The 14,649-nt window shown below is 40.2% G+C and overlaps 1 protein-coding gene across 3 annotated transcripts in view; it reads left to right on the top strand.

The window, feature by feature from the left end:
• Positions 1 to 12,309, top strand: part of PDLIM3 (PDZ and LIM domain 3) — a 30,837-nt gene extending 18,528 nt beyond the window's left edge. The window contains exons 4-8 of one of the 3 annotated variants that reach the window (XM_070781735.1): positions 322 to 389; positions 5,986 to 6,249; positions 7,736 to 7,866; positions 10,071 to 10,182; positions 11,597 to 12,309. In XM_070781735.1, the coding sequence (XP_070637836.1) occupies positions 322 to 389; positions 5,986 to 6,249; positions 7,736 to 7,866; positions 10,071 to 10,182; positions 11,597 to 11,786 (765 nt within the window). In that variant the 3' untranslated portion in view covers positions 11,787 to 12,309. The remainder of the gene's footprint in view (positions 1 to 321; positions 390 to 5,985; positions 6,250 to 7,735; positions 7,867 to 10,070; positions 10,183 to 11,596) is intronic. The other 2 variants (XM_070781736.1, XM_019953285.2) reach the window with 2 other exon arrangements.
• Positions 12,310 to 14,649: the final 2,340 nt, after the last annotated feature.

The following is a 14,649-nucleotide window of genomic DNA, read 5'->3' as shown; positions in this document are numbered from 1 at the left end:
TGACAGTAAGGCTGCTTTTCCTTTCGAAAGTCCAGCTCTTGCTGTTTGATTTTTACTTTCCTGAAGGCACGGATCAGATTTTTCTTTTAAAGACAAGCATCTAGAACATGGTTCTAGGGTCCAGTCTGCCAGTTCCTGAACGTTTAGTGAATAGATGGTTGAGAGGAAGAAATCGCTCTGGCTCCATCATCACCCTTCTTACTCATGTCAATATCTGGTGATAAATAATCCTTTCTGTACAATTGTGCATTTAAATTTATCTAAAATATATATATCTATTAATCCTACACTGAGGGGCTCTCTAACGCTTTGTTTTTACAGGATGTGAACTACTTTGAACACAAGCACAACGTTCGGCCCAAACCTTTCATAATCCCAGGCCGAAGCAGGTCATAAGCTTTAAGATGGTGAAGTGTGGAGTGCATGCCTCCTTAATAAATCCTACTAATCACCAAGATACATAACTCTTAGGTGTTTGGAGTGACTTTTCTCTTTTTTGAAGCTTACTGCAAAAGCAAAAGAAACAAATTCACCTAGCAGAGACTAGCAGCCAACTCACCTCCATTTCTGAGAGTAAATACTGACAAGATTATACAGCTGTGAAATATTATGCAATCGCTGTGTGTATTTATAACTGATACCCTGGCTGCTCTGAGAATCCCATCCAGAACACAGTGACCTTTGAAGTTAGCAGACATACCCTGTCCCAGGGCAAGATGGCCCAGTCAGCAGGAACAAACATGAAAACCAGCCCCCAGTTGTGAGTAAGGAAGCAGGTGAGGCAAAGGTGGAAAGGCTGGTGCAGCTTTCTGTGTTTGATGCAGTCCATTCATCCCATCTCAGCACCTAGTTCTCACTGTGTCATCAGAGCCTGCTGGGTAATCCCACTCATTCTAGCTCTTACATAAAAATAAATTTGCATTCTTATGGATACTTGTGTGGCTTCCCTGGTGGCTCAGCTGGTAAAGAATCTGCTTGCAATGCAGGAGACCTGGGTTCAGTCCCAGGGTCGGGAAGATCCCCTGGAGAAGGGATAAGCTACCCACCCCACTATTCTTGGTCTTCCCTGATGGCTCAGATGGTAATGAATCCGCCTGCAATGCAGGAGACCTGGGTTCAATCCCTGAGTTGGGAAGATCCCCTGGAGAAGGAAATGGCTACCCACTCCAGTATTCTGGCCTGGAGAATTCCATGAACAGAGGAGCCTGGTGGGCTTCAGTCTATGGGGTCACAGAGAGTCGGACACAACTGAGTGACTTTCACACATGGATACTTGTGTGGCTTCCCTGGTGGCTCAGATAGTAAAGAACCTGCCTGCAATGCAGGAGATCTGGGATCAATCTCTGGGTTGGGAAGACCCCTGGAGAAGGGAATGGCCACCCACTCCAATATTCTTGCCTGGAGAATTCCATGGACAGAGGAGCCTGGCAGGCCACAGTCCGTGGTGCCGCAGAGTTGGACACAACTGAGAGACTAACACACATACATACACACATACATACACATGGATACTTGGAAAGGAAGAGGGGCCACTTGGAATGTTTCCACTTGGGGAAAATAAGTATAAAGAGAGAGTTGGGAGGGAAGGAGATTTACTGGGTAACCCTCATGGATAACTGTGCATAGACTGGAATAATAATGAGCAAGATCTCTTCTTGTCTGTCAGAGAAACAGATCATCGTCAGACGATCCTTTACAAATCTTCTCTAGAGACTAAATTCCAACCTACGAGGAAAGAAATGAGCCTCCTGTATTGCCACATCAGGAAACAGTGACTTCAGGAAACCTGAAGTCCTCTGACCTCAGCTCCATCAACCAGCCCAGAGGAAGGAAGTGGGGGTTAGGCTGGATCAACCCTAACAGATCAGTGAACAATGATCTACATCAGGTGTCCCAATTGCTTGTCTGTAGGTGGAGTGAATTCACAGTGTTTTATTTAACCCTCCCGTTGTTTAAAAATACAGAATTTAGGTCAGTGCCTTAAGATGGAACATCTACTCTCCATCTTGGCAAAATACCCTTAAGTCCCAAGCGTATGACACCTGGCCCATTTTCATATATGTGTGACCCTCGTGGCCCCTGGAGACATCTGAGTTTATGCTGCTTGCCGTGGATGGTCAGTCATCACTTGATATATGATTTCCATGTGCAGACCTTTCCATGAGCTAGACTCAGGGCCAGACAATGACCTCAAAGTAAGCCAATTTTGTGATATCAGACTCAGAAAGAGGAAATGAAGTAAAAGAGCTGGAGAAAGATGCTATTAATAATAAGGCAATGACTACTAAAGACATCTGACCCCACTAGAATATAAACATATTGTATCTCCACTACCAAGAAATGAGGCTAGGACAGTAAATGCTCAGCAAATGTTCATTAGATAAAGGAACAAAATCTCGAGAGTGCCTAATTAGACTTCCTGATTAGCAAGAAGAATCAGGAGCTGTTATTCCTCCTGCATACTGGCAACTTTGAACAATCCTTTTTGGCTTCTTTTAGTTTTTTCCTCCTTCATATTTCATTCTCCTCTACATCCTTCTCTATTTCCCCACATTCAACAGTTTTCCAACCCCACTCTCAATAGCATGAAAAAAAAAAAAAAAAAAAAAACTGGGTTAGAAGTTAAAATGCTCTTTTACTATTGAATAAATATATATACATACTTCTTCCTAAAGAAGCATAGTAAAACAGATATACTTGCATTCTTTTGAGGTTAACATAAATGTAAGCTCACTAACATGAGCTATAGAACTCCACGAGGCTTGAGTAAAATGATACATTAGAGTAACACAGATCTTGCTTCTGCTAAAGACCAATTACATTTAATAGCAAAATTCAGGGTAAGTCAGAGATTCAGGTACATAATGCCCTTCTTTAATATTTTCATTTAATTCAAACATGGTGACAATGACAAGCTACTCATAATTTTTTTATTGTAAGGTGCCTTTCAATCTAGCTAAGTTTGGAAGAGGGGAGAGGAAAACCAGATATGAAAGGATTTGCTTAAAAAACAGGTACCAGTAAACAAACCTTAAAAAATTCTAAAATTGCTTCTATTATCCTCCCTGTCTTCCTGTGGCCCCTCACTATTTGCTCTAGCTTCCGAATTTCTTGTTCTTGCCAAATAATTCTTCATCAAGGTGGAATTTTGAGTGGCTACTTATCAAGCAATAACTACACCATTAATAAACAACTTTTGAATCAGATGTAAGTTGGAGATACCAATATAGTCATCTCCTTGGGTCTTAATACTAGTTGCTGCTGCTGCTAAGTCACTTCAGTCGTGTCCAACTCTGTGTGACCCCATAGACAGCAGCCCACAAGGCTCCCCCGTCCCTGGGATTCTCCAGGCAAGAACACTGGAGTGGGTTGCCATTTCCTTCTCCAGTGCAGGAAAGTGAAAAGTGAGAGTGAAGTCACTCAGTCGTGTCCAACTCTTAGAGACCCCATGGACTGCAGCCTACCAGGCTCCTCCATCCATGGAATTTTCCAGGCAAGAGTACTGGAGTTGGGTGCCATTGCCTTTAGGGTTCTTTTCATGGTTTCATCGTAACTGACCCATATTAAAAGAAAAGTATTTTAATATGAAAATATGTAAATGTTTAAAGCCAAAACTAACATTAAAAGTTCAGCAAGGCATTTTATAGATCCAAGTGATAAAATACAATCCAGTTAGTGGTTTTTGGACAAGCTGCATCCAGAAGCATGTCCCCAAAAGTCCATATACACAGCAGGGAAATGAGTTCTGTGTCTAATGATCTATCCAGTTGTATGATAGTAATTGAGTGTATCATCAGCCTTACAGGTTGCCAAGTCAATAGCTCAATGTCATGAAATTTCAGCAGTATCTACCTTTCCAAGTCACAGGAATAGGTCATTCTGACCCATGATCATCTCCACAGTAACTGGAGTCCATGAACACTATTTTTTAAGCATCAGTTCAAGAGCTCGTTTAAAATCGTTCCAGAAATGTATAAAAAAGATAATTGTCATTTGCTTAGGTTTTATTTTCTATGTGAATAGATAGACATGAGCCCTTAAATAGAATGATTAAGAAACTAGGAAATAGAAGACACAATCTCTGCTTAAACAAAATTATATACACAGACATGCATGTATATAAGAACACTAATAAGAGGGGAAAAATAATATTAATTACAACTATAAAGTAAGTTCTATCTGTAAGTTCCGAGTTAACCATAGTTTACATCTCCACTATCTAACACCATGCCTGGGACACAGTAAGGTCAGAGTAGTTATAAAATGCTTGTGGAAAAGGTTCACTATTTTAAGCTCCAGTCTCCCAATACTGAAATTCAGTGTCTCAAACCCCTAAATTACAATTTAATAAACTTCATTATACTGAGGTCAAATCAATATGATCCTGACTGAATTGCACTCTAACTGAAATTTCATTTCTACTCTTTTATCAACTGAAGTCAATTTCAGCAACCAGTATAGTGTTAAGCCTATGAAAATGGTGAATAAACCACTTGATATTTGTGTGTGTGATCAACCAATTTATTGACTGAGTTTCAAACAGGTTCTCAACAGCCAGGAAGTGAAGGATCACGTTCATATTAACCTGCTTCATTTAGTCTGTGCAGGTCAAATTGGATAACACAACACAAAAAAATTTTTTGTAACTTATTTAGTGACAAGGGTTGCCCAGACTAACCAGGCTGCAACACTGATGAAGCCAACAAAATCAATCTTCAATATATTGGGTTTGGAGTTTTTGCTCTCTGTATGGGCCTGAGGTTGACATTAATAGCCCTGAAGAGTAAATGCAGGCAGGGGCCATACTTGAGCCCTAAGGGAACACTGACTGAGATAAACACACCATATAAACTGTTCTCTGCCTTGAGTTTACAGCAACACTAACTTGCAGACATGATAGAAGCTGACATCAATACTAATGTTTCCTTTGGCTTTGTCTTAAATGACTATGCTTTAAAAAAAAAACAAACAATATATTCCATTTCTCAAAAAAATGCATTTGTCATGCTGCATTTAAAATGCATGTATAAAAATGACTTTTAGTCATCAGCATGTCAGTTATAACTAACCTCATATCTGTAGAGAATTCTATTCATAAGTATATGAAGTTTCTGTAGTTGTTCTTAAAATTGCATGACTGGCCTTTCTGATGTTTTAGTAAGTTCCTTTGACTTGACTTTAAAAGGAAATGAAAAATATGCATGAAAATATATATGTGCTTTCAAAATTTTGCAAGAAAATAGCTATTAAAGAAATATATATACATATCTTAGCCCTAAGTTGCATCCAAAGAGTCTGAGATCACTTTATTTGCTCTCTAATTATTAATTTCAAGGTGACAAGCATTTATTGGCTATTTCTAGGACCTATATTAAGTCACCAATTTCTTAAAGTGTAGTCTTCACAAAATTAGAGAACTAAATAGAAAAAGTTAAAATAGTAACAAATATTTATAAAATGTCATAAAACAGAATCTTTACCAGATAACTTCAAGTTGCCAATTACTTTGAATTAAGCCCAACTATATTTCTGAAAATACTTATTTTGCAGTGTTTAGCCTAAATATTTGATTGGATCTTCACACTGCATATTCCTATTACTATTTGTGTAGGATCATTCATTAATATTTTAAATACTGCAGCTCAGAAATGTAAAAGGATTCCAGCTAATGCAATTCCCCTGTGCCACTTCCTTTATACACAACTCTTTTCCCATGAAGCTTTCACCTAGCAGAGCATATTTTATAGTACAGCAGAGCCAAGAAATGCAGTATCACCGGTATCTTAATTCTGTGAAACTTTTTTCAATCGTGAATTTTTAAGTGTTCCCTTTCTAAAACAAATTCTAGCCAGAAATAAACATTTCTTTTCCATTTGATTTAATTCACCTCTTACTTTTAACCTCTCTGTACTTGTTCTCTGTGTTCCCCTGTCTGGATTTTCTGGTTCCCGTGTCGTCTTGTGTGTGACGTGGTCATTAACACAGTGGATGCAGCACTCCGTCCGGTGTTGATGGCGGCAGTGGGCGTAGCACCCCTTCTTCTGTCAGTACTCTTAGTACTATTTGCCCAGGTGACTTGAAAGTTGCTGCTAAGATGGCCCCTAACATTCCTTTGGAAATGGAACTTCCTGGTGTGAAGATTGTACATGCTCAATTTAATACACCCATGCAGTTGTACTCAGATGACAATATTATGGAAACACTTCAGGGTCAGGTTTCAACAGCTCTAGGGGAAACACCCTTGATGAGGTAATAAGAGCCTTTCTGAACCGTGGGCATATTAACTAAACACATGGGCAATGTCGACTTTACTGTTATCTTGTAGCATTGTCTTAATCGAAAGAAAGCTTTAGGCCTTGTGATAATGGTGATTTGAGAAATTAAGCAAGCAGAGTTTTATGTGACAGCAATAAAATGAAATCATGGCAGGACGAAATGTACATGTCTTTTGAAAAACTACAATGTACTTTGCAAATGTCTGGTACAGTACTTCTCAAAAGTGATTTATAATCTGGGATACTGTGTTTCTTCTTTGGGTATCAAAAACTGGGGAAGGGATGGGAGGTTCAGAGAAGTTTTAAAAGAAATGATATCTTTTGTCTCTTCTAATGGCATCTTGTGGAAGAGTTAATTATTTTTGCCATGAGTAAGAGTTTGTAAGTAAATATCTCAGGCTACTAATATAGATATCTAATTTCCATTGGTCTCTATTTTGACTAATTTTTTCTTTATTATGCATATTTGTTCAAAGTACTTTTCAATTAAAAAGATTTATTAGAAGATAAAACCTTATTACTTCTTTCAATATTATAGAACCATTATAAAGTATTATAATGCTTACAAGTGTTATGTAACAATATCCCAAAGATAGTCCTTGGGATAAGATAATAATAGCATAATGTATTTCAAAGCCATTTGCAAGGAGCTTCAGATAGGTAAGATGATTATTTCCAAATATGATATAGGTAATAAAAATTTGTGCAAATAGCAACTACCTTTTCTAGATAATGCAATTAAATGACAAAATAGTAAAATATTACAGTGCCTGACATGTATTTTTATTGTGGCATTTTTTATTGTTCAACATGAATATATTTGTAGAAAGTTTATTAAAATAAATCATCTATCATTTTTGTAAATGAATTATAATGTAGCTATTTAGTAGCCTATACAACTGACTTCTGTGTGAAAGACACTATATTATGCGCTTTCAAACACTGGGAAGTTGAATTCTTCCATTTACAGGCAAAATGTTACCTTGATTCAAGAGTTAACAAAACTAAACCATACACTTTTGGTTTAATATCAAAAATGAATCTGAATTTTATTAACATCTTTATGACTGAGATAAACTGGGCTCACTCATGCACTTTCTATCACACGTATGTGGTCTTTTATTTCTAAAAGGTTAATTTTGTTCATATTATAATTATATATCCATCAGACGCACGCATTGTTTTTTAAATTACTATTTCCTAACAACGTTTCAGTTGCCCTCCAAAAGGATTCTTGCACATGGAGAAGTGCTGAAGTGACCCCAGGTTAATCAATGATATTTTTTAAGGCAACCCGTGTGAATTCACATTATACTTAACTGTAATAGAGATTAACTTGAGAATACGGAATCTCTGTTGGGGAGATGCTGTAAATACAGCAGTCACTGCTTATTGATATCTTGTGTCTTCCTGCGCATACGCACGCTCCTGACGCGGCTTCCCGCGGCATGTTGTTTCAGTGAACCCACGGCCTCCGTGCCCCCCGAGTCAGATGTGTACCGGATGCTCCATGACAATCGCAATGAACCTACCCAGCCTCGCCAGTCGGGCTCCTTCAGGGTGCTCCAGGAACTAGTGAACGATGGCGCTGGTGAGCAGTCCGTGAATGTCTGCTGAGACGTTGTTGACAGAGGTTATTGCAAGGGTCAGGGGAGGGGAGGGCAGCAAGCATAATGGGAATGAGAGTCTAAAAATTGATTTTCATCAGTCATCAAATGACTCTTTGCTGTAAAAGGATTTGGTGTTGCCTGGTTTAGGAGGAGAACATCCAGAGCATATTTAAGGAGCCACCAACTTGATGGTAAAAGAGCATCAAAGATAAATCCTATCTCAGTAGTCAAGGGCTAGTTCAGCTTATTGATCATAAAATACTGCAAGATTTCTCAGCCTCCCCCATATCCCAGGCTATCATAATCATCAAATTTTTAGACAACACTGGAATGAACAGCACAGTCCCAAATCCTGTGCTGAGCTGCTTTTCACATGTGATCATTTAATCCCCACAATAACTTAGTGAGGTAGGAGCTGTTATTTCCCCTATTTAACAAAAGAGAAAATGAGGCATAGAGAGGGTGGATTTGCACAAAGCCACACAGCCAGTAAGAAACAGAGCTGGGTCTCCAGCCCACTCCTGGGGTCTTCAGAGTTTATGCTCTTACCAATGGTTTTCCATGTCCAAAAGATATATACTGTCCTTCAGAAGTTGCACAGAAATGCAAAATGCCCCATTAGTATAGCCATTATCAAACAAATGGAAACTAAGTGTTGGTGAGGATGTGGAGAAATAGGGACCCTTGTGCACTGCTGATGGGGAATGTGAAATGGTGCAGCCACTGGGAAAAACAGTATGGTGGTTCCTCAAAAAGTGAAACAGGAGAATTGCCACGGGATCCTGCAATTCCATTCCTAGATGTATACTCAGAAGAACTGAAAGCAGGGACTCAAACCAATACTTATGCACCAGCATCCACAGAAGCATTATTCACAACAGCCAAAAGTTGGGAACAACCCAAATGTCTATTTACACATGAATGGAAAAACATCATGTGGTATATATCCATAAAGTACACTATTATTCAGCCTTAAAAGGGAATGAAAATTCTGATATATGCTGCAACATGGATGAACCTTGAAAACATTCTGCTAAATGAAATAAACCAGGGACATAGAGACAGATATTGCATGATTCCATTTATATGAGGACCTTAGAATAGTCCAGTCATAGCAACAGAAAGTATAATAGAGGTCACCAGGGTCTGGAAGGAGAGTGAAATATAGAGTTAATGTTTCCTGGTTACAGAGTTTCTGTTTTAGATGATGAAAATGTTCTAGAAATAGGTATCAGTGATGGTTGCACAAAATTGTGACCATACTTAATGCTACTGAATTACACACTTAAAATGGCGAAGATGGTCCATTTTATGCTATGTATCAGTTCAGTTCAGTTCAGTCACTCAGTCGTGTCCGACTCTTTGCGACCCCATGAGTCGCAGCACGCCAGGCCTCCCTGTCCATCACCAACTCCTGGAGTTCACTCAGACTCATGTCCATCGAGTCAGTGATGCCATCCAGCCATCTCATCTTCTGTCGTCCCCTTCTCCTCCTGCCCCCAATCCCTCCCAGCATCAGAGTCTTTTCCAATGAGTCAGCTCTTTGCATGAGGTGGCCAAAGTACTGGAGTTTCAGGTTTAGCATCATTCCCTCCAAAGAAATCCCAGGGCTGATCCCCTTCAGAATGGACTGGTTGGATCTCCTTGCAGTCCAAGGGACTCTCAAGAGTCTTCTCCAACACCACAGTTCAAAAGCATCAATTCTTCGGTGCTCAGCCTTCTTCACAGTCCAACTCTCACATCCATACATGACCACAGGAAAAACCATAGCCTTGACTAGACAGACCTTTGTTGGCAAAGTAATGTCTCTGCTTTTGAATATGCTATCTAGTTGGTCATAACTTTCCTTACAAGGAGTAAGCGTTTTTTAATTTCATGGCTGCAGTCACCATCTGCAGTGATTTTGGAGCCCAAAATTTAAAAAGGAAAGATGCAAAATGTTCTCTGTTCCTTTGGGCATTTTGTAACAGCTCCCTACAACAACAACAGTTTTTTAACTAATTTCGTTTTGTAAGGTCCCATTTCAGAATAAATTATGCTTGAACGAATCCTGGTTCTTTCCAAATGATATTGTGGGTGAAGGCTAAGAATTCCTCAGGTTAAAGTGCACACCTTAAAATAGAAGCAAAGTATAAACCGTAGCCAGCTGCTCCCTGGCCATAAATGGAAGCACTTTGTATTTCAGATGACCGTCCTGCTGGAACTCGGAGTGTGAGAGCTCCAGTTACAAAAGTCCACGGCGGTGCTGGCGGCACGCAGAAGATGCCATTCTGTGACAAATGCGGGAGTGGCATCGTGTAAGTTTCATTTTCAACCCCAAATTCACCACCAGTCTTGGCGTCAGTTCCCTATTTCCTCTAAAAGAGACTTGAAGTTTTACAAAAAACAAATTTCTATTCAGCGAACTGAAATATAAATGTCCACAACATTTAGGGCAGTCTGACCAGAAATCCTTTAGGTGTACCCCCAAATTAGCATAGAATGTGAGGTGGAAATCCTGACTTATAATTTCAGGTATATGTTCATGAAAGGGAACTGCCCCAGAAGTATATCCTAAAAGTCATTTCCGAGAATCATGACTTCACTTCACAAAGCCCTCCCTTTGTTGATGCATAGTCTTTGAATTCTTCCTTTTCTGTATAAACCCAGGAAAACAAATATGGGGGTCATCCAGTTGTTCATTAAAACACATTATCCTTAGTCGATTTCTTAAAGTTGCACAAATACTGAAATATGATTTTTTAGACACAAAGTCAGCTTCCATTTTAAGGGGCTTTAGGTGTAAACAGCCATCCTTGCTAGTTTCAGACCTTCAGGTGAACCAGATCATTTCAGTCCCTCCACCTCCTGCCCGTGGGAGCATGTCTTCCATCCCCTTTTTCTGTTCCCCTGTCACTAGCTCTCACACTGAGGAGCTATCAGTCGAGTCACCCAGGAGGCATCCCAGGAGGGTGGGGGAAGGAGATAAGCCTGCTTATAGCACAGAGGGGGCTGGGAGACAGAAACTAGCAGGACAGGGGGCTGGGGGCAGAGAGGACCTCGTAACACAGGACAGGTCGTGATGTTACCTAAAGCATTGGGGTGGCCAAGAAGTTTGTTTGGGCTTTTCCATACACCGCAATGGACAAACCCGAAAGGATTCTTTTTGGCCAATCGAACAACTGTTGCTCCAAAGTTGGAGTACACTCTTTTAACAGTTTACTGTCGAAATGCAAGTGTACCCACCCATGAAAATTCCATCTCTGCCCTTTGATCTGTTCTGTGTTCCATAGAGTGGACGCTGGACCACCAAGCTAGACAGTTTAAGCAGAGGGACTTTGGTTGTATAGACAACAACCTTGGTCACAATCCGATTCCTTTGCAGAGGATTATCTGCATCACCTCTCCTGCTTCCAAAGAAACAATGGGGAGAGATCATGAAGTAAGATCCTATCATTTCTCTAAAAAAAAAAAAGAAAAGAAAATTTGTTTGAAAAAAAAAATCTGAAAAACATTGACACGTGAACAACGGAGAGAAAGCCATGAAGATTTATTGTTGTCTTGGCTCTCCCTGGCAACTGCATCAGTTTCACAGCTGCACCCAGTTTTATAGCTGTTCTTTCCTGAATGTGAAACACCTGCCTTATCTATAATGTTGTCTCCCTTTGGGTCATGTTTTTGGCTCTATGTGTGTGTGTGTGTGTTCACGAGGGTCTCCTTTTTCCCCACCAGTGGTGCGGTTGTGAAAGCGCGGGACAAATACCGGCATCCGGAGTGCTTCGTGTGCGCCGACTGTAACCTCAACCTCAAACAGAAGGGCTACTTCTTCGTGGAGGGGGAGCTGTACTGTGAAACTCACGCCCGGGCCCGCATGAGGCCCCCGGAGGGCTATGACACAGTCACCCTTTATCCCAAAGCTTAAGTCCTGGCAGAACGAGCTCGCACACACCCATGCGCACCCACACAGGCTGGTATTAATGGCTTTGGGGCAGATTTATAGCAAAGTGCTGACGCCAAATCTAGAACCAAGATTTTAGACACTTACTGTATTTTTAGGAGAAAGAATGGGAGGTACCTGCCTGCTGTAACACAAACATGCATTCAACTGTTTGGGGGGGAGCTTAGCAATAACTTAATGGCATTTAAAGCAATAATTTTTTCTTGTCATTCTCCACAGTTTACATTTATATTATCATGACCATCAAACATGTAAACATCAAGATATTTGGGGAGTCCAATTGTCTTTCCTTAACCAGCTGATTTTGCAATTCTAGTAAATACCAAATGACAATCTTGTATTCTAACAAAACCTGCAGTGTCTGTTATCTGTTTCAACAATTACAGTGCATGTCAGGGAGAAATTCTCTAGATCTCTCTAGTTTCATATTCAGTCATACTGCTGAATGCAACATAACATAATAAATACATAAAATATTTTAAAAATACCTAATGAAGTGGCACTTGCTGAATTCAGATAAAATCAACATTCCAATGAGGGAACCCAGTCCTAACTTGCCATGTACAACTCAGGTTGTACATGAGTGACAACTCGGATATTTTCAGGAAAAAAATATGGTTTCTTTAATTTTTTTTTTTTTTTTTTGGTTTCTTTAATTTTTATAACTCATTTGCTCTTTCTTATGAGCCCACAGTTTCTGCTGATTGGAGGGGAAGTTTTAAATTTGCTAGTTAAAGGTGATACAGTCTCAGATTAAAACAGTTTCTGTTGCTTTGAAATAGTCTCTTTCATTTTAAATGTCTCTCAGATAAATATTCAGACTCCATCAAGGCTAGTTCTTTATTCTCAAGGCTCACCACCACCATCTTCTCCTCCCAAAGATGGCACCTCCAAGAGGAGACATTCAGGGGACCCTCTGGGGAGGAAAGGGGTTGCTGCTCTCCTGGGGTCCTGCTTGTATTCTCTGCTGAAAATCCATGGTTCCACTCGTGCTGTTTTCTCAACATAGTTGGAACCAGGCAACAAGCCCAGCTTTACCACCACCTCCAAAAGTCTCTGCTCAGCTTTCTGTGGAGTCATGGTTTCTTTGCATCTCAGACACGAACCCCATCTGGCCCCTGGCTCAGCTCAGGCACCTTGCCCTTCACCATGGTGGTGCCACGGCAATGCCCCCTGACGTGCATGTCTTACCTACTTCCCAAGCTCGTCCCTGGGGACAAAGAAGACGTTACGAAACCATCCTCTCCAAGTATAAACCATGGGAACCAGCAGGCTGGGGAGGTGGGGACGGTCTCAGGCCCTTGGTCTCACCCCCTTGTCACAAAGCCATGTCTACCCGACTGCAGCTGCTGCCTCTGGGCTGGGAGCAAGGACCCTCCTATTGTCCCAGATGGAAACCAGGGCCTGTGTTGTACTGCTCTGGGATTCTCCTACACTTCTCTGGTTATTTCTGACCCTGACCAGTCTGGGGTTTTGAACTAGTGACACAAGACAGAACAGCTGCCCCACCCCTCGGGCCATTTGAGATGGAAACTGGAACCCCTGCACCAAAACACAAATTCGTTCAAGAAGCAATTCCAAGAAAATAGAAAACGATGCTATCAAAGATATGACTGTATTCAAACACATTACTTTTTTGGTTCAGATGTTATTTTTAATTTTTTTTTTTTTTCTGGGAAGGATATAATCTTAAAAGTTTGGAAGCTAGAGAGCAAAGGAGTGGTAACTGATTTAGGAAACCTGAGAAAGTTAAAATCCAAAGCAGCAATGGAGAAAACTGAAGACTCAACCCAGAATCTTGAAAAGGCGAGGGAACTGATAACATAGGCATTTCTAGACTAGGGTATAAAGGTGGGGTTAATGATAAGGAGGGTCATGGACAAGCTGTTTGAGAAGCACTTAATCCCCACTGTGTCCCCTCTCTGCCCCTCTCTCACACACCCATAGCCTTTCCTAGTGGAAGTTTGCCTCGTATTATCTGGAGAAAGTAAAACAGCATCTCTGGAGTCAGGAAGCAAAGTTGAAAAAGAAGTTAAATAAGAATGAAAGACTCATGAGAAGAAAAGTGTACATTAGACATTATGCTATACATTAATGCATACTTTATGTTAGGTATCAGACAGTATTTTCCTTAAAATTATATTTTACATATTTTATAATGAAGTTCTTAAGTTCAGATGTTCAATAATGAGGGGGAAAAGTAGTACGGTTTGAAAAATAGTAGTAGTATGGCTCTAATCTGAAATTCTGCAGCCATATGGCTTAAAGCTGCTAATTCAGTCTATGTGACTAAGGTCTGTGATTATTACTGTTTAGTCACTAGGTCGTGTCCAACTCTTTGCAACCCCGTGGACTGTAGCCCATCAGGCTCCTCTGTGCATGGGATTTCCCAGGCAAGAATACAGGAGTGAGTTGCCATTTCCTCCTCCAAGGGATCTTCCTTACCCAGGATCCAACTCGTGTGTCCCGCATTGGCAGACAGATTCTTTACCTGGGAAGCCCCAAGGCTTACGAAGCAAATTCTCAAATCGCATGTCCATTATTTTTAATTAAAATTATTCTTTGATGATTAAATCTAGAATTTGAACATAAAGATAACTTTATGACAATTAACCCGTAGAAATGAATGCAATATAAAAATCATTTTAAAACATACAAAGTACAGGGTGAAAATAGCAATGTTATAATGGAAAGGAATTAAAACTTTTTAAAAAAGTAAACAAATAAGAAAGCAATATTTCTCCCTGTACTAACACTTTGTCTTTCAATAATGAATTCACACCTGGGCTTATACAGGAATTCATGCCACAAACAAAGAATGCCAACC

The sequence above is a fragment of the Bos indicus genome, chromosome 27 (assembly GCF_029378745.1).
Source record: "Bos indicus isolate NIAB-ARS_2022 breed Sahiwal x Tharparkar chromosome 27, NIAB-ARS_B.indTharparkar_mat_pri_1.0, whole genome shotgun sequence".
In the NCBI taxonomy this organism is placed as follows: Eukaryota; Metazoa; Chordata; class Mammalia; order Artiodactyla; family Bovidae; genus Bos; species Bos indicus.
Note: the sequence above shows the minus strand (reverse complement) of the source record. Positions and strands in the feature narration are given on the sequence as shown.